General features: G+C 43.0%; 1 protein-coding gene across 1 annotated transcript in view; it reads left to right on the top strand.

Moving 5' to 3' along the window:
* LOC124594041 overlaps nt 1-24,592 on the top strand; it is a 113,837-nt gene that overhangs the window by 14,013 nt on the left and 75,232 nt on the right. Inside the window, exon 2 of the mRNA XM_047132392.1 lies at nt 4,267-4,450. Within this exon, the coding sequence (XP_046988348.1) occupies nt 4,267-4,450 (184 nt within the window). The remainder of the gene's footprint in view (nt 1-4,266; nt 4,451-24,592) is intronic.

A 24,592-nucleotide genomic window follows, 5' to 3' on the forward strand; every position in this document is an offset into this window, starting at 1 on the left:
TACAAGTAGCTGAATGCACCTACAAAAATGTATCACTGTACGACACGTTGTTCAGGAGATATGAAGTGGTTATCACTAAGACTCATGAAAAACTGCCACATCATGCATAACATTTTAATTCATTACTTCTTTAGTACTAACTCTTTTCACAACACATTTAGCAGGAGGTAGCTACATATACCATAAGATGCACCTGCAAAATTATGTTATTGTACAACACATATTTCGCGAAATAAGACGTAAACTTTGATCTGCGTGAAAATGAAAGTGCTGGGTGAAATCGTCAAAGATACAGATGACGTATGTGAAGAAATATGTGTGACGTATGTTGAATATATGAAAAATAAATCTGACGTGTGTATATGCGGGCAGGTTCACGGGGAAAAGCTCATCCTAAACCCGTGGAACGAATTGAGTAAAGACATTAGTTACGATCTGGAAAGAAATACTGTGAGGGTAGGAACAACCAGCTTCCTAATGTAGTGCGGGCTATAACGTGGCATGAGAAGACGGGAGGAGGAGGCGGATAGACAGGGAGGGGGAAGGAGGAGATGGATAGAGAGAGGGGGAGAAGCAGATGGGCAGAGAAAAGAGGAGGAAGAGATGGACAGAGTGAGGTGGCGTTGGAAATGGACAGAGAAAGGGATGAGTAGGAGATGGACGCGAGGAGAGGAGAGGAGGAGATGGACAGAGCAAGGAAAGAGGAGGAGATGGACAGAGCAAGGAGGAGATGGACACAGAGTGACGGTGGAGGAGGTTGTTAGAGTGAAGGAGGAGGGGCAGTTGGGCAATGAGAGAGTGACAAGAATATGGGCAGAGAGAGGGTCAGGAGGAGATCAATAGAGAGTGAGTGGTGGAGGAGATGGATAGAGAGAGGGAATCGAAGTGATGGACACAGATGGTGAAAGTGGAAATGGACGGAGAGAGGGAGAAAGAGGAAATAAACCAGTAGAATACTGGAATAAATACGTTCCCGCGTAACACGAGATACTCAGCTTTCCCTACATATACACATAGAACAAGAAGTCTAGAAACATTGTTTACAGAGACATGTTGAGGTAGATATGTGGCTCTACATACACACCGATGCTATTATGACCTTCCTCGTGCTAAGCATTTCACAAACAGTCGTGAGATTATTAGCCTCTTTTCTGGCGCATTTTGTGATTCGCAACTCGGTCACGGAAAATGTTTTCCGTGGAGTAAACTAGTGAGTTGGGAGCGACGTGAGTTCTGTCAGATTTTCACATCGTCTCAAAATATTGTGTTTTATTCTTTCATATCTGCAAGTGGCTCGCGCGGCAAGATTTCCAAGAGTAAGGGCGCTTACTCGTAGATGCTTCTTACGACGTCGAAATAATGTATTCGTTAAATTTGTATTTGAAATGCATTCAGTTTGCGTTGCAAGCCATTCATTATCACACCTGGGCGCTTCCCCTTCCTTCAAGAGCAGGTTCATAGGAAAAAAAGGAAGGGTGGGTTGACATCGAGGTCATTAGGGACGGAGCACAAGCTCGGATTGTATAAAGGATTAAGAGGGGAATCAGACGCGCACTTTCAAAGGAACCGTTCCGGCATTTACCTGGAGAGATTTCGGGAAGTCACCGGAACTCTAAATCTAGATGATCGGAAGCGGGTTTGAACCGTCGTCGTCCTGAATGCGACTCCAATGTGCTGACACCGCACTCGGTGAGTATGTTCGAGTCTTCTCGCTCATGAGTTTTTCCCTGCCGCGGTACCGAGCAGCACCAAGAGCACAAGTAACGATCAAGACTGAAGCGCGTACTGTCTGTCCATACAAATACGCCACGCAACGTAAGGTGGTTTACGGAGTGTATAAGAGCTCGTATTAGATACAGTACCAGCAAGCTACTCGCTTACTGCAACTAAGTTCATCACTGTCTTTCCGATGGCATGAAAGATAGGTAGCTATATGCTACTTAGTGTACCATCAGCAAAAATCTTGTTCCATTACAATAAACAAAATTCATAAATGTCATATGCATTCCATTAATACTTATAACTAGGAGGCACATCAAAAAACGTACGAGAAATAGCTTCTCACGTAACACCGAGTGGTACACCAAAAATCTAAACAGTGAAAAAGAAAGTGAGTACTGACTAAGTGAAAATTCTAACAGATCATTAACTGGTAATAGGGTTATCAACATTCTTCTAAACATGCAACAATATGTTACGAAACCTTGAAACAGTGGAAATTAAACTGATATAAAGTCGTGATTTCGACGTTTTTTACGCTCATAAACTGTACAGCTCTAATGTATTTTGGCTTAAGCCATCATTGTAAATCACATTAAAAGGACATCGATATACAGTGCAAATATTCCTAAGTGCGAACACTTCCACTACGAGTTACTTTCTATCAATATCCTTTTACTGTGACTTTTGAGGATGACGTAAGCTGAAATTAAATCTACATACAAATGTAGGAACACACGAGGCAATAAGTATCCTACGAGTTATCATTGAAGATAGGTTAAGGAAAGGCAAACCTAAGTTTATAGCATTTGTAGACCTAGAGAAGGCTTTTGATAATGTTGATTGGAACACTCTCTCTCATATTCTGAAAATGTCAGGGATAAAATACAGAGAGCAAAAGGGTATTTACGATTTCTAGAGAGACCAGATGACAGTCGAGGGGCACGAAGGGGAAGCACCGGTTGAGAGAGGGGTTGCACAGGGCTGCAGCCTATCTTTCATGTTGTTCAAACTGTATATTGAGTAAGCAATAAAGGAAACAAAAGAAAAATATGGAGTGGAATTAAAAACCAGATAGAAGAAATGGAAACTTTTAGATCTGCCGATCACATTGTAATTCCGTCAGAGGTAGCAAAGGACTTGGAACAGTAGTTGAACGGAATGGACAGTGTCTTGAAAGGAGGATATAAGATGAACATCAACAAAAACAAAACGAGGATAATGGAATGTATTCGAATTAAATCAGGTGATGCCGAGGGAATTGGGCTAGGAAATGAGACACTTAAAGTAGTAAATGAGTTTTGATATTTGGGCAGCAAAACAGATTATGATAGTCGAAGTAGAGAGAATATAAAATGCTGACGGGCAATGGCAAGGAAAGGGTTTCTGAAGAAGAGAAATTTGTTAACATCGAGTATGCATTTAAGTGTCGGGATGTCTTTTCTGAAATTATTTGTATGGAGTGTAGCCATGTATGGAAACCGAGCGAGGTGGCGCAGTGACTAGCACACTGGACTCGCATTCGCGAGGACGACGGTTTAAACCGGCGTCCGGCCATCCTGATTTAGGTTCCCCGTGATTTCCCTAAATCGGTTCAGGAAAATTCTGGGATGGTTCCTTTGAAAGGTCACGGTTGACATCCCCCCTCATCGTTCCCTAATCCGATGGGATCGATGACCTCGTTGTTTGGTTCCCTTTCCCCAAATCAGTCAACCAGCCAACCATGTATGGAAGTGAAGCTTGGACGATAAACCGTGCAGAAAAGAAGAGAATCCAAGCTTTTGAAATGTGGTGTTACAAAAATCTTCTGAAGATAAGATGGGTAGATGATATAATTAATGAGGAGTTACTGAAAGGAACTGGCGAAAAGAGAAATTTGTGGCACAACTTGTCTAGAGGAAGGAATCGGTTGGTAGGACACGTTCTGACTTATCAAGGGATCACCAATTTAGTGTTGGAGGGAAGCATGTAGGGTAAAAATCATTGAGGGATGCTACTAGATGAATACACTAAGCAGATTCAGAAGGACGTAGGTTGCACTAGTTACTCGGAGATGAAGAGGCTTGCACAGGATAGAGTAGCATGGAGAGCTGCATCAAACATCAAGCCAGTCTTTGGACTGAAGACCACAACAACAACAGTTTGTGAGTAGAATAAGCAATAAAGACGAGTGCTGATATGATAGTGATCTTGTATTATGATTTTCTATGATTTACTAAAGAAACTGAATTGCCTATACTTCGGCTTCACTTGACTCACTGAATGTTCGAATGATTTTCCTATATTCCATTATTTTATACGTCCTGTATTAAACCACATTGTAAGCATAAACTCATTTAAGAACGTGAAGTATGACTGTTATATTAGTCCAACAACCTGCAGAGTCCAGACTTAAGGTTTTAAGCTACTGCTTATTGATAACAAGAAAGTTATAGTTCATTGGAGGCTTGCTATCTCAAGGGTACACAGAAATTACCGAGTGATCTGCAACTTTGGCAAGGAAGCAGAGCACCAGTGATTGAGTGTTTGTGTCTGTTTGCCTGGCAGGTACAAGTTCTTCGTGTTCTCGGCGTTCTACGACGCGCGGGACGAGCGAGTGGTGCGCGTCATCGGCGCCACCAAGACGCGCGGCCCGGAGCGCGTGTGGTGCCGCCTGTGGTACCCGCCCGCCAACTCCACCACCACCAACGCCACCAGCCTGCCCTCCGTCTCCGTGCCCGCCAAGGTCAAGGTCAGTCACCCACAAATCGAGCCACGGTTCCAGTAATGGCGGAGCCAGTTATCGTACCTGTTACCATCAGTCAGATCATGCAGTCCAGCAAACTCAGATTTTTTCCATAATGTTAAAATTGCATCAAAAACTTTGATGTGTTGTACTGATAGCGTTTGCAATGATACATCATCTATCTCGACTTCAAGTTTTGATTGTAACAGTCTGGTTTTCACAACCCAATCACAAAAATTACGATATGATTATAGTATTGTGTAGATTGTGATAAAACTTACCCAAAGCAGTTTATTTTAGAATTTATAACATTTAATATCCAGTGAATTTGTCAGTTTCCTGTTGCCTCTCAATAAGTACATCTATACACCGGTCGTCTTTTTATTATTTGTAGAGGAGGGTGCATGTGGTTAGCGACGTTGTTATATTATTGCCATGCGAGGGTGTCGATACTTTTTTTTTTCGACGGCTACGGCATCGGTGACGATATAATATATGCTAAATTGACAATATCGTAAGTATCGATTGCTATTGAGGGGAGTAAAGCGTTTCACTACAAATTTAAAGAGAATTTAAATGTATCCAATACTTTAGTAGTATACAGCAAATATAAGTTCACTTGTAAAAATTACACATCATTCATAGTATGCCTAGGAATATTAACAACATACTCACAACCTTAAAAAAGTGTTCCGCGTACTGATTTTATACCCCAGCAGTTTCACGCAAACGTTGTACAATTCCCATGAGTTCTTCGTCATAAGTGAGTGAATTTACTATACAGAAAAGTTTTTAATGATGTACAGACAGCATAAAATTTATGTCGAGGCGTATGTAGGGTGAGTCACGTAAGACGTTACACACATTTTATTTCGAGAACGGGTACACATTTGCAAACGCGGTTTTCGGTAAATATTAAAGCGCCGGGGACACGTATTGTTTCGTTTGGTTAATGTTTTTACCGCTTATATCAACGGAGATATTGAAGCAAGTATGTTTTTGTAAATGGAACCATTTACTTTTTGTAACTGCATTCGAAAGCTCTTGAGAAGGCAGTTACAGTGACACAGAATTTGTTAATATTAACATTGAAACCTGTCGTAAAACACTTCGAGAAATGTCGTAAAATTTGAGACACAGAGCCTGGAAACGGCATTAGCGATGCGAACGTCACCAAGGACAGCTCTCGGGCTACGCTGTGTCAGAATGTCAATGCATTTCCCTGTTTACTTGTCTGCACCGCAGGTCGCCCATTCTGCTTCGACATTCATTGCGAGCAGACAGGTACACCAATCAGGAGGAATTGGACATACTACATTTATATGGTGCATTCAAGAAAAATACCATAAAAACAGTACTGCGGTATAGGGCTATCCATCCGGATCGCCAGTGTCCGACGCACCAGGCAATTGCACGAATTATTAAGACGCTAGTGCGGATTGGTTGCTTGGACGTCAGAGAGGGGACAAGAAAGAAGACTGCAACTGACAGAGAACACGAACAAGCTATTCTGGCTACGACTTTAATGGATCCGCGCAGTGGTACGAGGCATATTGCCAACGAATGTGGAATCAGGCAGACGAGTGTCATTCTCATTCTGCATCTACAGAATTTCCATTCCTATCATCTGTTACGCAACTGAGAGGTGACCACACGTTTTTCCAACGTCTCCTATACTGATGAAGCAACGGTTACTAACCGCGTTAATGTAAAGGCCGGCCGCTGAGACCGAGCGGTTCTAGGCGCTTCAGTCTGGAACCGCGCGACCGCTACTGTCGCAGTTTCGAATCCTGCTTCGTCATCGATACGTGTGATATCCTTAAGTTAGTTAGGTTTAAGTAGCTCTAAGTTCTAGGGGACTGATGACCTCAGATGTTAAGTCCCATAGTGCTCAGAGCCATTTGCACCATTTTTGCTAATGTAAATTTTCATAACATGCGCTATTGGACAGTCGAAAGTCCACACTAGCTTCAACAGGTGCAACATCAACGGCAACATCCAAAACACTTATTTCCCGCCGAGGTCGGAAGATCTAGCTGGCCATTCCGTGCACGAAACTGTTGGTTGCGGAAGCATACCTACTTATGATGACTCCTCTATGGTCTAAAGTAGTGATTTGGAAAGTTTAAAATATCACCAGTAGTATTCCGTGAAGAGAACAGACTTCCGTTTACATTATCTGATCAAAAGTAACCCGACAATCCTATTTAATGCAGAATTGACCACTAGATGCCACGAAAGAAGGAATTATCACTGTAAAAAGAGGCGGGGAGTATTACGTGGACAGTAGAGAAGCAATAACAACAGAATGGGTCGTTCCGGAGATATCAGTGGCTTCAAACGTCTACTCGCTGTTGGATGTCACCTGTGTAAAAGTCCGCTCGGGATGTTTCAACCCTTCTAGAGCTGCCCATGTCGAATGTCGATGAGGTGTTTGCGAAGCGGAAACTCTAAGAGATCATCACAGCTAAAGCAAGACCAGGCAGAACTGGTTTAGTGACGGACAGCAACCGTCGAGCATTGCGAAGGGTTCTTGTAAAAAATCGCATCAAATCAAAGGAAGGAATCACTGGTAAATTCCAAAATGCTACAAGCAGTCCAGCTAGAGCAATGACTGTGAGTAGTCAGTTAAAAGGAATTGAGTATAATGGTAGGGCGGCTCTTTATAAGTAACATATTTCTGTAGTCAATGTTACGAGTCTCTTGAGGAGGTGTAAAGAGCGAGGCCACTGGACATTCGATGGCTGGAAACGACTGTAGCCCTATGGCAATCCTATGGAATGATTTGGTATGGATAACGTTAATGCCATCATGCGTATTGTCAACAGTTAAGTATGGAGGAGTTAGTTTTATAAATGGGGGTGTTTTTCATGGTCAGGATGTGATTCCCCTACTGCGTCTCCTACGCTAAATGTGGAAGGGTATGAACTCATATTGCAGCACTGCGTACAGCCTACAGCAGAGGAACAGTTCGGAGGTAATAACTGTTTGTATCAGCACGACAGTGAATTCTCTCATAATTCATCAACTGAGGACAATAACATTCCTCAAATGGAATGCCCACCCTGTGTCCCGATTTGAAACCTTTGATACGAGTCAGAAATTCGACCGCTCCAGACCCTTCGTTCCAACAGCACTACATTCTCTGGTTTCGGCTCTTGAGGAAGAATGAGGTGCCATTCCCCACAGACGTTGAGACACGACACTGAAAGTGTCTACATCTACGTACTCCGCGAGTCACTGTATGGTGCGTGGTGGATACTTTGTACCAGGATTAGTCAGTTCCTTTCGTGCTCCACTCACAAGTAGACCGCCGGAAAAACGACGATGTATATGTCTCCTTACGAGCCCTAATCTCTCGTATCTTCGTGGTCCTTACTCTAAATGTACTTTGGCGTGGTAGAATCCTCCTGCAGTCAGCTTCAGACGCCGAGTCTCTAAATTTTCTCAGTTGCTTTCCGCGAATAGAAAGTCGTCTTCCCTCCAGGTATTCCCACTTGAGTTCACAAACCATCTTCGTAACACTCGTGCGTTGATCGAACAAATCCAGCAGCCCACCTTCGAATTGCTTCGATACTTTCCTTTCATCCGACCTAGTGGGGATCCCAAACACTCGAGCAGTACTCAAGGATTGGTTACACTAGTGTTCTACACACGATCTCATTAACTGTATGTGAGATACTCTTTCCTAAAACTGTCGATATAAACCGGTCTACCATTCGCCTTCTCGTCTACTGACCGACCTGAAGTAGTCGTTCCAGTTTATGTCGCATTGCAGCGTTACGCCTGGATATTTAATCATCGTGACTCTGTCAAGCAGCACACCAGCAATGCTGTATTCGAAAAGTACAGGGTTGTTTTTCCTTTTCATTTGCATTACCTTACATTTTTCTACACTTCGAACAAGCGGCCACCAACTAGAAATTTTGACCACGGCGGAGTTGAAGCTGTCACAAAAACAGAAATTGGACGCAGCCCATATAATCTTCACAATAGATTCCGGATACTTTTAATCAGATATTGCACTTGCTGTACATTGTACATAAAGGCCCCTCTCTATAGACGTTCACTTTGACGAGCCGTGTACACCACACACGTTTGTGGTTGCCCTGTTGAAATCTTCATTATAGCTAAATGGTATTACCCTCTTATTGGAAGAGAGAAAGACAGCTGTAATAAAGGTGCGGCGCTTCGAGAATATAGCATCAGACGTCGGCCATCAAAAAGCGTTGTATCCTTTTCTGTCCTTGGCAGTCCTAGACAGCATTTTCAGGATGGTGAACCTCTGATTAATACCGTGCCTCTACAAAAACAAAACTTTCAACAACGTGACCACCACAACCTAAATTTAATCTCCCTTCGCTCTGTAAACGACCTTCCATACCAAAACGTCCAAAAAATGACAGGTACCTGTTCCAGCTGTCTTCTCTCTCCGTAACAGCTCCAACTAATGTCTCCTATCACTCTAAAAGGAAAAACAGCTCCACTTTGTCAACCATTAAACTATCTACTAGTTCAGATGACGCATACGAATTGCAGTGGCGAAATGTGACACGTTTAGTAAACACCACTGAAGTACATCATCATTACGTTTTGTATCACTTCTTTGACACAACAAGCAACAACCACAAATCTATAAGCCATGATTTAAAGTAACTGAAACGCAATTGCTATGAACGCCGTCGTAGTAGGTAATTGCTGTTTTCATGAATGATCGTAATTTGTGGTTTACTACTCGAACATTTTCATAAACAATCGAGCAGTACACAAGTATTGGCCCCACTAATGTTCTATAAGCGATCTCATTAACTGTAGATGAGATACTCTTTCCTGAAATTCTCGAACAGCACTGGTGTCCAAAACTGAAGCAACAAACCGCTTTTACCCCATTCTGTGCCTAATTCACGATTTAATCATACAAACTGTCAACAGACGTCCGTACAATCTTGTTCTACACGGAAGATGGCATTCCGGTCAACGGACAACCAAACCAACGATGGCGCCAGAGCGCCTATCAAGTGTTTTCCAGCTAGTCCCACATCCACAATCGATGTGTGCACAGTCACAGAAGGTGCAGTATGGCACAGACAAGACGCCTACCAGAATCTCTGCTGTGGACGGCCGTAGGAAGACTGAAAGCAGGACAGTCGCAAATTGGTGTGGACCGATGGCTTTATGTGAATCGTTCTGTGGCTTTTCGTATGTGGCGACAGTTATAGAGACTGAAACTGTATCTCAAAGACAAGCGCAGGACCGACCATGTGTGACATCAGAAAGAGAGGATCGTTAATTGGTTACAAGGGCACGACACTACCGCTTCACCACTGCATGACAACTGGCATCTGACCTCGCGGCATCCACTGCACGTGTTGTATTGAGACAAACGGTGTACAGAAGATTTCAACACAGTGGACTTTACTGTCGGAGACTGTTGTATGTGTACCTCTGACGCGTATTCACAGAAGAGAACGCCTAGAGTGGAGTCGTCAACACATCATCTGGACGATCAATTGGTCAATGTTCATTTCAGAGACGAGTCCCCATTTGGTCTGGTGAGTGACTCTCGGCGGATTCACATATGGAGGAAACGTGGAACAGAATTTCCGGACCGAAGCATTGCGGAAAGAGACCGATATCTAGGAAGGTCCCTAAAGGTGTGGGCAGGGGCAACTGTACCACTCGAATACCTCCGCATGAAATTGTGTGAGTGAATCAGCAAGGTTTAACTGCTGACAGATATCGTGAAGAGATCTTGAGATCTCATGTGCGGCTGTTGCGAGGTGCAGTGGGCCCAGACTTCCTAACGATGGACGATAACACTCGCTCTCATAGAGCACGAGTGATCGATGTTTTCTTGGAAGTGGAAGATACTGCATGCATGGCTTGGCCTGCTCGCTCTCCCGATTTTTATCTCATAGAGCAGTGTTTTCCGACCTTTTTGAATACGCGACCACTTCCCAAGTAAAAATATTTTGGCGCCCCCCAGAACCATAGTAAAATTATGTCAGCGATTTCAAAGGCAACGTTTCCAGTTTTCCTTCTGTTGATACTGTGCTGATCGAGAAATCAAGTGCAATGTGAAAAGAGGTCGCAGTGCCCTGCAGGCAGAGATATAATTATATTCTTTGCCGCGGTAGAGGCGTGCGGGTGAGATAAATACTAGGTGTACAAGACTTAGTGACTCTGACCACCCTAGTTCCATTCCGCAGAAGTGGGAAGAGATCGATAGACATCGTGTTGCCTCTCACTGCTGCAAGTGTTTGCGTATTTGAACTCTTCAACAGGTTTAAATTAAATTCGTATTTATTATTATAAACAAGTAGCAGATCTGAACGTGAGCGAATTCGCAAGGTGCTTTCACAAAACTTTGTCACTTCCGTGTGACATTTATACCATAGGAGATGATCGTCATGGAACATACGTTACCAGTCATACTGAAACTGCTTTCTCCTGCGACCGCGACCCCCTGAAGAAGGCTCTGCAACCCCCAGGGCGTCGTGACCCACAGGTTGAAAAACACTGTCACAGAGCATGTCTGGTATGCGCCAGGGAGACGGGTTGCATCACGTCAGCATCCACCTACCACTCTCCAAGATTTGCGAGCAGCTCAGCAGGAAGAACGGGAGTTACTGCCTCAACATGCGACTGGTGACATCATTCACAGCATGCACCGTCGCTATCAGGCCCGTTATCCCATATTGAGCACATTAACTAGTTGCCAGAATGTGTGTCCAAATCCGTTAAGTTGGAAAAAATGAACATTTTTGTCTACCGTTATGTTGCAATTGTTCACGTTCTGAATTCTTTACAATATTTCTACTTTACTATCACCTGTTTGTACTGTTTCGACGCAAAATAAACACAACCTTGCAAAATTTCCGTTTGTTGCTTTAATTTTGGGCACCAGTGTAATAAGCCAATCATCGTAAGCCAGTTATTATAAGCCAAGCAAATTATCGCTATTATAGTCAAATTTTCAATGGCCTAAAAAGAATTTGGTCCAGTCATATGGCTACGGGAAGATTGCCACTCTCTTCGGTGCTTCAGTCCCAAGAATGCCTCAGGTGGCATGCCGTTACGTGGTACCGATTTTCAGCACTACACGGCGCCAAGGAGAAGCCTGAAGCCTGGCCACACAAAGAGGTTCCTCAAGATGCGACGATCAGTGGCCGCGTCCTTCAAATGTTCAAATGTGTGTGAAATCTTATGGAACTTAACTGCTAAGGTCATCAGTCCCTAAGCTTACACACTACTTAACCTAAATTATCCTAAGGACAAACACACACACCCATGCCCGAGGGAGGACTCGAACCTCCGCCGGGACCAGCCGTACTGTCGAAGACTGCAGCACCTGAGACCGCTCGGCTAATCCCGCGCGGACCACGTCCTTGGAGAAATCCGTTATTTCTTGAATGCACCCTAGCGGGACCACACTCTCTGCTGGCTTTTGAGATACAACCACTCCTACAAGTCTTCAAGGAAAGCAGGAAAAGTCTGGACGCATTTTCAGAGTTGACTAGTCAGCGTAACATGGTGTAGAAGTATGAGTCTGGAAACCTCTGAGGGTTTGCTGATATCTTTATATATAGTAAGTAGCATGACGCGCAAAAAGAACTCAACCACATAGTTTGTTTCCCTAGTACAGAAATTTGTTTCGAACTGTGTGCAATGCTCATTTGCAGCCTAGCTGACCGCTTATTTCGAAGAAAATTACTTCCCCCCAAAAAGCTTTTGGATCTTAAACAGTTACACTACGTCACACTTGGGAACAAATGCGCCATCGCAAAAACATGTGGATATGAACATTTTATAAACAGTGCAGTCATATTAAAGCGACGACCGCCTATGGACAATGTCAACGTGAAATAACGACTCTCAGAAGGTAAGTGGCAGAATCAGTAGTGGAGGGTAAATACAGCGTGTCGCGTGTATGCGGGAAACAGTTCAGTCGTCCTAATGAGGGAAAGGAGCGACTTATCAGATATCCAAAAGGGCACGATCATTGGCTTTCGGGCCAAGGGTGGGTAGATGAAACGCCATTCTTTCACAAACGCAGCCCTCTGCCCCTACATTTACGCACACTCAATATCCTATCCCAAAGCAACATAACCATCTACGTCTCGCAAACAATAAGATATGACCTGACGTTTATCCCATTCACCACTTTAACTCTTCCCCAACTATCCTACTCCACATCAGGGCTCCTCTTCCTTTTCCCCCCTCCATCCAGTCCCATGCCTATCCTCTTGTAACAACTGCCCTACCCACACAACATACTACTCCTCACACTCTGTCTTTCCCACCGACTGTGTTTCCCACATCCATTACAACTCCTACCTCCATAGATTTCCCACGTAACAGATCCCTATCTTTCCACCCACACCCCTCAGCACTAAGAAAAATTCTCTCCTCCGGCAATACTTTTCACCCTAGTGCAGGTCCATCAGATTGTAAGTGAAAGTGCAGTGCTTCGGTGTTTTTATCGGAAGAATTCCACCTTCCTGCGATATATTTTCACAAGTATGTATTTTAATTTTTTAACTGTTCGACTTTGGTTTTTCATTTAAAAAACAAACTCTCCTCTCTAAACTCCGTTCGAACAGGCCTTGGAAGGCCCAACGGTAACGACCGGCCACCGTGTCATTTTCAGCCGACAGGCGTCACTGGATGCGGATATGGAGGGACATGTTCAAAAATGTGTGTGAAATTTTATGGGACTTAACTGCGAAGGTCATCAGTCCCTAAGCTTACACACTACTTAATCTAAATTATCCTAAGGACAAACACACACACCCATCCCCGGGGAAGGACTCGAACCTCCGCCGGGACCAGCCGCACAGTCCATGACTGCAGCGCCCTAGACCTCTGTCTGGCAGGTTCGAATCCTGCCTTGGGTATGGATGTGTGTGATGTCCTTAGGTTAGTTAGGTTTAAGTAGTTCTAAGTCTAGAGGACTGATGACCTCAGATGTTAAATCCCATAGTGCTCAGAGCCATTTTAGCCATTTTTTTTTTTTTTAACCCTAGACCGCTAGTCTAATCCCGCGCGGCGAGGATCATGTGATCAGTACACCGCTCTCCCTGACGTATGTCAGTTTACAAGACGGAACCGCTAATTCTCAATCAAGTAGCTCCTCAGTTTGCCTCACAAGCGCTGAGTGCACCCCGCTTGCCAACAGCGCTCGGCAGATCGGACGGTCACCCATTCAAGTGCTAGCCCAGCCCTACAGCGCTTACTTCGGTGATCTAACTTGAACCGGTGTTACCACAGCGGTAAGTCCGCTAGCATTTAGAAAACAAAACACCCTCAAAATTTGTTTCTGTTTCTCATTATCATTTCTGCTGAATTCACTTGGTTGAAAAGCGGAAAAGCGTACCGCTGACAGCCCATCCACCGCTCATATGACGGTCGTAATTCGTAAATACAGGATGTCTTCTCACCAAGGCCTCACGTGGGAAATGTAGACATGTAAAAGCATACAATAATAAAATCCAACGAGTTTAAAATGCTTTCGATAAAAGTGTAAAAAAAAATCGTGTGACGTGGGCCTCCCGCCGGTAGACCGTTCGCCGGGTGCAAGTCTTTCGATTTGACGCCACTGCGGCGACTTGCGCGTCGATGGGGATCAAATGATGATGATTAGGACAACACAACACCCAGTCTCTGAGCGGAGAAAATCTCCGACCCAGCCAGGAATCGAACCCGAGCCTTAGGATTGACAGTCCGTCGCGCTGACCACTCAGCTACCGGGGTCGGACGGTAAAAGTGTAAAAACATAATTATGCAATTATGTGATGCACTGCTAAAATAGATTAGATATGACTAGATATAGTTTCAGGATAAAGTAAAGTATAGAGGATAAAAGTAATTTACAAAAATAAATTCTGTGGGAAGTGAGCTTGATCCTCCCTCTTTATCATGTATAAAACTTACAGTATCAGAAAAAAACGTCCGGAGCTCTGATAAAACTTGTTACATAGCATTTATGAAGTGCTAGCAAAATACACCACTTAAGAGATTCCAGAAACAAATGAAGTAAAGATGAAAGTAAAAAGTGGTAGCGCATATGATTCTTCCATGTTTCCAAATGAAAACGTCGTAAGCACCATAAATACTATGAAATCAGCGTACGCATATTTCTGTACAAATATGGATAATATGGATAATATTTCTGTACAAATATGGATAATAAACCCACATCAGATGGGAAAGGTAATTTTCCCTAGTTACTGTCTGTCATTTGCACATAAAATAGAGTGGAAAATGTCTAAAGATCTTTTACTTCTTAAATCAGTCTGAGCATTATGTAAGTCGTCAGGATGGTTTTTAATGTAGCTGTAACTGTTCGAGAATGTTCATGATTCTACTTTCAGGCACTGTATGTACGAGTAGTCTTGTAAGAGCTGATCTATACTGCTCACCATTTTTATCATCTCTTAAATGTTTCCAGAAGGTAGAGGTACTGCTCTTCGAGTGTGTATTACGTACTTTAAACTTGTCGCTGAGCGCCCGGCCAGCTTGTCCAATACATCATTTTGTGGTTCAAATGGCTCTGAGCACTATGGGACTTAACATCTGCGGTCATCAGTCCCCTAGAACTTAGAACTACTTAAACCTAACTAACCTAAGGACATCACACACATCCATGCCCGAGGCAGGATTCGAACCTGCGACCGCAGCAGTCGCGCGGTTCCGGACTGAGCGCCTAGAACCGCTAGACCACCGCGGCCGGCTACATCATTTTGTGCATGTGCCACGTTCTATGCTCTATAGCCTGATCTTGCAAACTGGTTGGTTTTACCAGAGCTGTGTCTGATTTTCTTCTGTTTAAAAACTGACCCCTATGTTGGTTTCCTTGAATAGCTGCGCAGTTTTATCCAAGACCGCACCTAAGCATAGTAATTTGACAAATTTAATCCTTTTGTACTTAGCACTTTCTCATACTACTGTCATTTCGTCGGTTATATCTACACGGTCATTTTCAACTTTCTGCTCAAATAGTTCAATGCTCTTTTGCGCTCTGAAACCGTTGTTAATAGCTACTCTTTGCAAGATAACAAGTTCCCTTTTTACTTCATCATCGTCCAGAGTCAGATTCATTAGTATATGTATCATAGAGATAAAATAGGCTCGGTTATGGCACACTGGACAGCAGGAATCGTTATTTATTGTGCAATCTGTAGCGGCTGGCTTACGGAAAATTCCACATTTGTGTTGGCTGTTGATATCTGAAATTTGGAGGTCTAGAAAAGTTTTACTTCGGTTAATTTTCATTACTTTTGTAAATTTCATATTGGGATGTAAGCTATTAAGTTGGTCACGTATTATATCTATATTGCTAAGACGCTATGTGAAAAAGTGTGGCGTAAAGAACAGAAGTTTATCAGTTCTAGTATCATCTCTCTCTGGTCTCAACAATAATGGGGTGTATTAGTGCATGAGATCCGAATTTTGGAGCACCTCGCCTTACTGCTAGTCTTAATTATTATTAAACCGAGTGCATTAAATTCACTTTTAGGGAAAGGTTAACGTACAGTTTGCTTAAGCAACGTAGTCGATCACCAGCCCCAATATCTGTCGTTCATAATAGACGGTTTACAATGCCATGCACTGCAATCCAGGCTTGTGGCTCCCTTCACGATATTGGCCGCCTCGCTCCAGTCGCAGAGTTCACTCTATCTGTCTGTCTGCGCAGAGGTACGGCTAGTCTCGCAACGGCACTCTCTCTATCGGTGACCACAGGTACTTCCAGATATTTAATTCTTACTCAGCACCCGTCTCACTCTGTGATTGTCCTGCATCGTCTTACTCTGATCATCGGTTGGACACGGGGTGATTCAGCTACCCCTACCGAAGTCGTTTTATGCAACCCGTAACATTATATTCAGCCTTCAAAAACCAACCGCCCGTTTTTATATTCTCTCAGTTGCTATGTGTGAACTATTAATCCTGCAGAAGAAATGGACAGGACCTTTGTGTAAAAAAATTTAATGTAGTTAAATTTTGTACTGGGATACGTTTTAGCCGCAGAGCAAAGATTTCGATGGTTGGTTGATGCGGGGAAGGGAACCAAACAACGAAGTCATCGATCCCATCGAATTAGGGAAGAATGGGGAACCATCCTGGAATTTGCCTGAAGCGATTTAGGAACTGTTTTCGAATTGCTCAAGAAAAACTTATAAAAGTGATCTTCAAACGCACCTCGCCTCTCACATTCACCGGTCAGGATTTCTAATATTTTGCGATGACACTCTCTCCTAGCACTGTAAAAATATTGTAAGAATTAGTTCACACATTCGACTTTTTTGCCCTTTATTCACTGGCCTTATTAAACCAGCGGCTTATTCGAGCACTTTGACATTTGTGTAACCTTAACTAACAATTTTGTGGGTTTTAACAGCATTAAGTAAGCATTTACATCGTTGTATTCGTCAGGTCTATTGTGCTTGTAAGCGTTACGTTTAGATCGAATGGTCAGCGTAAATAGGTTCCACGTAAGGTTTTCAAAAGTTGTTTCTCTTTCATTGCCCTCCCTGGCACGTTTCAGTTAATAATGTTAACGAATAGCCCAATCAATAGAGACCAAAAAAAGTTCGAATATCGGGAATAGTTCGCATAGATGGAAACTTTTGTACGTTGGTAGGATGGAGTGCCACGAACAACATATTAAAAATATTGACTGGTGAGGAATGAGTGTGGGGTGGAAGTGCGTTTGAAGACTTTTACAAGTTTCTCTTTATTAACTGGAAAACCGTGGCCTTCAGATATTACGTATCCCACTGCAAAATTTAACTACATTAAATTTCCTACAAAAGGTCCTTTTCATTTTTTTTTCTGTAGGACTATTAGGTTGCGCGTATCGATCTAGAGAATATGAAACTATCGCGCGTGGTTTTTGAAGGCCAGATATAACTCTGCGGTTTGCATAAAACAACTTCGGCATGGGCAACTGAATCTCACTATATACGCACCGCATTATTTCATGTTTTTCATAACAACCGAATGGCGGCTCGATCATAACTTAGCGTAATCGATAACGTGTAGGGGCTCAGATTTACATTACATGTATTCACCTGCTGATGAAGGTACAGTTCTCCAAAACACATCATAGATATATAAAAATGATAATTTATAATGATGAAAAACGCACAACTGTTTAAACTTAATGTTGTTTTTGCCGATTTCGATATTTACGCGGTGAGAAGCGATATAAATCTGATATGAATCTCTCGTTTCAGTTCTTCTACCTTTCACTTTTCGCTGGCGATTGACACAAGGGAGAGAACGGTGGCTGCCTCCCACCGCTATAAAGCTGTAACTGTTTCGGTATCAATAACTCGCGAGACTTGGCGTGACTTTCTGTATATTTCACGCGAGCGCGGCTTGGCGTGGAGGCTGGCAGAAGGCGAGATCTGGCGCTTTCATGCCTTTCCGCAGGCAGCACCCTCTGCGGTACAGGCGTAAATAACGGAGAGGCGGGAGGGCCGTATTCCCCTGGCGGGTGCTTATTCTGCTCTGCCGACGCGCAAGTTATTCGAATTTCCATGGGCCGAGGAAAAAGAGCACAAATGGACGAGAAAATATTCTCCCCAACGAAACCTAGCGAGCAGCCGCGAACAGCAGGGAGTGAGAACCGATCCGGCCGTAGTTGCCCTGGGTGTTATATGAAACGTGTTAAGACCTCGCCACACGGGCTTTGAGTGATTGTGAAAATTGCTTTCATATAGCAGCACCGGTTTTCAAAGCACCACACGGCTGAAGTGTTTCGATGCAGTCCATTCTGGAACCCCACCAAGTCTTAAATGGAAGTCCACGTCGACCTGTACTTCGTTTGCCTTTTCCTTCTTTAATGTTTTCGTTTCTGTCACTATATGGCTACGGGTATTTTTTTTCTTTTTTTGTTGAAATAAACAGTACCACTGACGAATGAGCCGTAACCACCAATGATAAGACGTAAATTAATAAAGATACATACCCTCAAAATCAATGCGACCTGATGTTTCTCGCCGATATTGGGTCATTGTTTCAACCACTGTGCCACTTCTATTGCTAAATAGTCTTATCCTAATGAAGGACAAAATCATTTCGTGTGATAGAGTACTTTCTGGAAATCAAAATAACGACTGTAAGATAAATTTACTGAAATCCTAGAAGCTAAGCAATCACGTGTCCCTTTCAAGAAACGAGTGAATCTGTCTGCGCATTTCTAGTTTTCCTTTCAGTTTGTATTTAAATGCTAATTTGACAGTCCTGTGATATTCCATCAATTCAACATATTTACGATTATGACCTGATGTCATTACACGGTCTTGTCTTGCTTTAAGACACTATCTTGCTTTAGGGTTCCATAACTTGTTCGCCATACTGTGGCACATAATAGGTCCACGAAATCAAATTTCACTTAATTACAAGTGAAGTTTCCTTACTTTCGTTAATCGTTAAGCCTCGATGTTACTGTGTCGAATATTGATTATAGAACTTGATAGATATTTTTATTTCTTGGAAAGCGACTATACATGCTCTGTAAGACGAATAAAGAGTGCTCGTTTCCTTTTGCAAAGTATGTGAAGTCTTTGTTGTGTCAGAAGGTCCTGCCGAAAAATGTGCACTGAAGATCCACCGATTTTGAAAGTAATCTGTTGTCATTGGAGTGATCTGAAAGTTTGTAAGTATTCCTTGAGTAAAAGAGAAATATTAGAAGTTATACGTACAACTGCAAGTATTAGTTTACAGTGTGTAGGACAATTATTTTACATACGATATCAGTGCTATAGGGCTATACTTAGTATTGTGTATAGTGTATTGACAGGGGCCTAGAAGCGATGGAGAGTCTTCGTCCCGCCATAGCCCTCAGTGGTCCACAACCCCACAACAGGTCACAGCAGTCCACCCACCCCACCGCCGGCCCACACCGAACCCAAGGTTATTGTGCGGTTCAGCACCCAGTGGACCCTCCTGGGAATGTCTCATACCAGACGAGTGTAGCCCCAAATGTTGGCGTGGTAGAGTAATTATGCCGTACGCTTATGTGGAAACATAGCTCCTTACCCGCGTTTGCTCAGCATGGAAGCACGTTGCAGAACATTCACTGCTGTCCGTGATGATAACGCACCCTATTCAGAACCATATCCGGCTTTTTTCAATGTCCAGACGACCATCATGAATCCCGCTGACGTCACTGTAATTAATGTTTGAATAAAAATGTCATTTCAGTCCATCTCATTGCGTATTTCTTTCAGTTACCTCCGTACTACGAGTATATTGTAACAGTTATTTCTATGCATGGTCCGAGTTCTATCGAACTATGTTGCTTGACAGTGTCACATCACGCGAGAATTACTTTTCTCCTTAATTTTTGCCCACCAGTGTATTTGATGTCTTAGCTGCTTCAACCTTTATTTAACGTTCACATACGATGGATGGAAGACTGTAAGATTCACAAGTAGATAATCTTTCGATTAAGAATAAATCACTATTTAGTGAATCACGGATGATCATATGTATAAAAAAAACAATATGGATAAGTGATTCGAGTATGTGGATCTACCTTACCTTCGGAAAACGGAACACCAGCGAACAGAAATGAAACACAATTCCGAATTAAAATGTGCGAGGTGGGCGCTTCAGAGAAGAAGCACATGTGCCTTAATAAACGTCATTGCTAGAGGGTGGTACTACATATTTCACCAGAGGTACAATCGCAGCGGTTAGTCATTACTGCGAAGTATAACATTCTCAAGGAATTTAATATCCTACTGTTTCACCGGCGACCCCATTGGTGGCAGGTATGCGGCTTTTTATGAGAAAAGGGTACATTAAACGGCGGCGCCCCGGCCGTCCTCGGCAACATTTCTTGTGGAGAGTAATGAAGTGATAGTCGGAGGCGTCCCAGGCACGATGTATGAACTCCTTTGCTGAAGTTCTCCTCGGGGCTTGTCAGATGCAGTGAGAGAGAGAAAGAGAGAGAGAGAGAAAGAATAAAGAAGCAGAGTATCAAAGCAAGTTCTCATGAAGTGTAATTTGAAAAAACAGCATCAAAACTGGCGTCAGTAGGGTGGGCTGCATTCTATGGCAATCATATTTTTGCTTAATTTATGAATGAGTACGAAATTAATATAAGGATTGTATCATAATTAACTGACACGGTGAATTTAAGCGGTAACATGAGCAAAACCGTTCCACTAAAAACGGATCGAAATTTGATTACCCTCCGTTAATTATTTTTGGGTGTTGTGATTTTTTTGTCTGCAAGTGTATTTCTCAGCACAGCATACCCTTCAACACCTTTACAAGTTTTTCATACTGTTTCTGACCACTCTGTATACCTCGGTGTTAACAGCCTCTGTAGTTGGGCTGTGATACAACACCTAAAGCTCTTTGATTTTGCATGGTTCTCTCTGGACATTTTTGATGTAATGAACATACCAGATGATTGTGACATATTTCATATTTTAGAAATGGTCCTTAAGTATCCAGTGAACTTCACCACTCTCCTCTACCATTAACAGCTGAGAAAATGGTACCACCCATAAGCAAGAGTTCCCAAGAAGCTGATTTGTCAATAAAATTCTTCTGGGCCTCTTACAGCATTGGCCAAGTGACCAACAGCACGCTGAGTAAGATCACTTGCACTAGTGGCTGAAAAGTCGGAAGTCTTACACATTGACAATGCGGTCACAGATACAGAAGAATTTTATTAACTCAAGATGATTTCTATATTATACGACAGAAAGCTAAGTAATTTACTAAAGAATTTTAAAGCATTGTCTCAACAGTAATCTTATTCTAACAAGGGGACAGTACGATCGCCCCTTCACAGATCTGATTCATATTGACAGGTCCCACGTCATTCTTGTAGGCTACGAAGTTATGTGATGACCAGCAACCCTTTATAAATGTAAATCAACTTCGTTTTGCTGTAGACACATTCAGAAACCCAAACACACGAAAAAACTCGGCGTTTTTTATATGCACTCTATGTCGCAATAACTATTCTTTTTCATGTGTCTACGATCAGTATCATCCCGATTCCTGCATTGCTCTATATGTTACACATTGTACTTGTCACAATTGTAGGTACAATAATGTAAATAAATGAGTATACCCATTCGATTCAATGTTTTTGGTTACCTTTTTATTTCCAGTTTCTTTATGAAAAGTTTTGCTCCTTTTTTTCAGGATGAAGATCATTAAAACATTAAATAAATCATTGATACTTTGCAAAGTCGTAATAAATCTGTTGTTAGAATTGCTTTGGGATGAAAAAAAGAAATACCAGCAGCAAGATTTGATCTAGAGCCATCGCATTCATAAAACTATGCACTTACTCGCTCGGCTGCGAACTCCTTGAATACTGGAGGCCATACAAGGTACACAAGAACACTCAAAATTTCGAAACTCGATTTTCTCGACAACTGTTTGGAGGTGAGTTTTTCTGTTTACATATGTTGAAATTCTTGTCGTAAACTGTACATCCTATCAATACGAATGACGTCAGTGAGGGGAAATTTATGCTATCCCCTTTGAAGCAAAATTCACTGAATAATATCATACCCCCAAATTTCATGATGAAATCGTATATCGATATTAATACCGAGGAACGTATGAATGCAATAAACAATTTCGAAAAGATGCTTTTCAAACTTATGAAAAAGTGTTTTTGATAAAACTACGCAGAACGTGCAAAAAAGGAGGGCTGCGAAGCAAGTAACAAAGTAGACGTGGAGCTACTGCTCTGACTCCAAGACTGAATTTCAAGTGCACTGTCGTATTTAAGGAAAATTTGGTTGATTTTGAATTAAGTAGAATTACGCTTTATGTAGATTTTCATTATAGGTATATATTGAAATGTGAAACAAATGTTAAAATGTGTTACACGAATAAGGACAGCTTAATAGATCACGTAACTACATCAAATGTTTATGATGATGATGATAATGATGATATTAAAACTGATATGTATAGATGGTCTGACACTTCAGATTATTCTCATAATAAGTTTTATAAAATACTATGCCTCAATAAAAATAAAGTAGGTTTAATGTAAGATGAATTATCGGAGGGCATTATTGTAGGATTCATAGGACTCATAAGAAAGAACTAAAACACAACGCATAAAGCGTAAAGCGAGAGATGTGGAACTCTTATAAGCTAAGTAATTAAGCGTTGATTGTTACCGGGAATCTGTATTACATTACGGTGATAAATTGGTCCTTCGGCAAGGATAGTAAACAGGGGACATGTTGATGTCGGGACATAAAACCTTAGCGACCTTTATTCTGCGTACTCAGCTGGACAGCAACTATTCTTCGCAGACAGGAGCGCGAACATATACGCAAATGTCAGCATTTAAGAATAGACATGTTGTTCAGCTCAAAGAAGCCAGGTGCAGTAATCGGCTAATCACTCAACATTTGAATAGGAGCGATGTCTCTATCCCACAATGTTCGCAGGAATCATGGCCAAACACAGCGTTAAGAAGGAAGCTCTCCACCTAGACAGAGGGCAAACCAAGTAATCGTCAGAGAGACCCTCAGAGCCACGGATTCTCCATTATCATCGATCCGACGTGCAACTCGTGCTTCACTGAGCGTAAGGACCGTTAACAGGAGGCTCACAGAAAGGGGGGTTGAGCTCACTGCGCCCCTTGCGCCCACCAACATTGACCTCTGTACGCCAGTAGGCCCGTTTGCAGTGGTGTTGGGTGTTGGGCACATTCGGGCTGGAATCTCATCCACCGGAGTAGAATTGTCATCAGTGATGAGACTCGCTTCGAACTGAGACCCGATGGCCAGTGAAGACGTGTCTGGAGACGCCCCGCCTAGTTGTGGGATACTAACCTGACTGTCACCTTCCACACGGCCCGACAACCTGGAGTGATGGTGTGGTGCCATTTGATTTCATAGCAGGAACTTTTCGGTTGTCGTCCACGGCAGCCGTACAGCATAGCGGTACGTCGACGATATTCTGCGCCCCTTTTAGTTGCCCTTCATGGCAAGCCATACCGGGCTTATACGAGGCCTGTTCAGAAAGTAAGCTCCGATTGATTGCCAAATTGAAACCACAGTGAACATCAGAAATGTTTTACTTGTAACAATTAGCTACACCTTTCAGCTACTTCTCTACGTAGTCGCCGTTCTGACTTAGACTTTTGTCATAGCGTTGTACCAACTTTTCAATAGCCTCATCATAGAAGGCAGCCGCCAGTGCTTTCCGCCAATTCTCCACGCTGGCCTACACCTCGTTGTCTGTGTCAAAATGTTGTCTTCAAAGACAGCGGTTCATGTGCCCAGAGATGAAACTCAGGGGGAGACAATTGCGGACTGTATTGTGGGTAATCTCACATTTCCATTTGAAAACGATGCAGGAGCATCTTCATCGCCCCTGCAGAATGCGGCTGAGAATTGTCTTGAAGAAGAAACAGCACGACAGTTATGTAATGTTAGCTGCATAGCTTCAGGCGAAATTTCTCACCAGGCCCTCGTACTTGGCGGCAGACACTATTTTCTAGACATCTTTACGCACTCACTGCGAGCTCAGAAATGAGAAGAGCGACGTGATGCTAACTGGGGTTATACTAGAGACACTACCCAACACATCTGTGCAAAGCTTTAACGGATTTTCATAGTCGTTTCCATTTCGCGACCGATCGGAGCTTACTTTCTGAACGCCCCTCGTATTTCAACGAGAAGATAAATGGCTCTGAGCACTATGGGACTTAACATTTCAGGTCATCAGTCCTCTAGAACTTAGAACTACTTACACCTAACTAACCTAAGGGCATCACACACATCCATGCCCGAGGCAGGATTCGAACCTGCGACCGTAGCGGTCGCGCGGTTCCAGACTGAAGCGCCTAGAAGCGCTTGTCCACCAGCGGCGGGCTCAACGAGAAGATATCCTCCCACAGACGGTGAGAATTTCTACCGCTTGTCTTCGTTCTTGCCAAACTCTACCTTGGCCAGCAAAGTCGCCAGAACTCTCCCCAATTGAAAACGTTTGGAACATCAAGGGCAGGACCCTCCAACTTGCTCGGGAGTTTGACGATCTAACGCTCCATTTGGAGAGAACTGGGCACTGCAACCGTCAGGAGGACATCTAACAACTCTATCAATCCGTGCCAAGCCTGACGACTGCCTGCATAAGGGC

The sequence above is a fragment of the Schistocerca americana genome, chromosome 2 (genome assembly GCF_021461395.2).
Source record: "Schistocerca americana isolate TAMUIC-IGC-003095 chromosome 2, iqSchAmer2.1, whole genome shotgun sequence".
Lineage (NCBI taxonomy): Eukaryota > Metazoa > Arthropoda > Insecta > Orthoptera > Acrididae > Schistocerca > Schistocerca americana.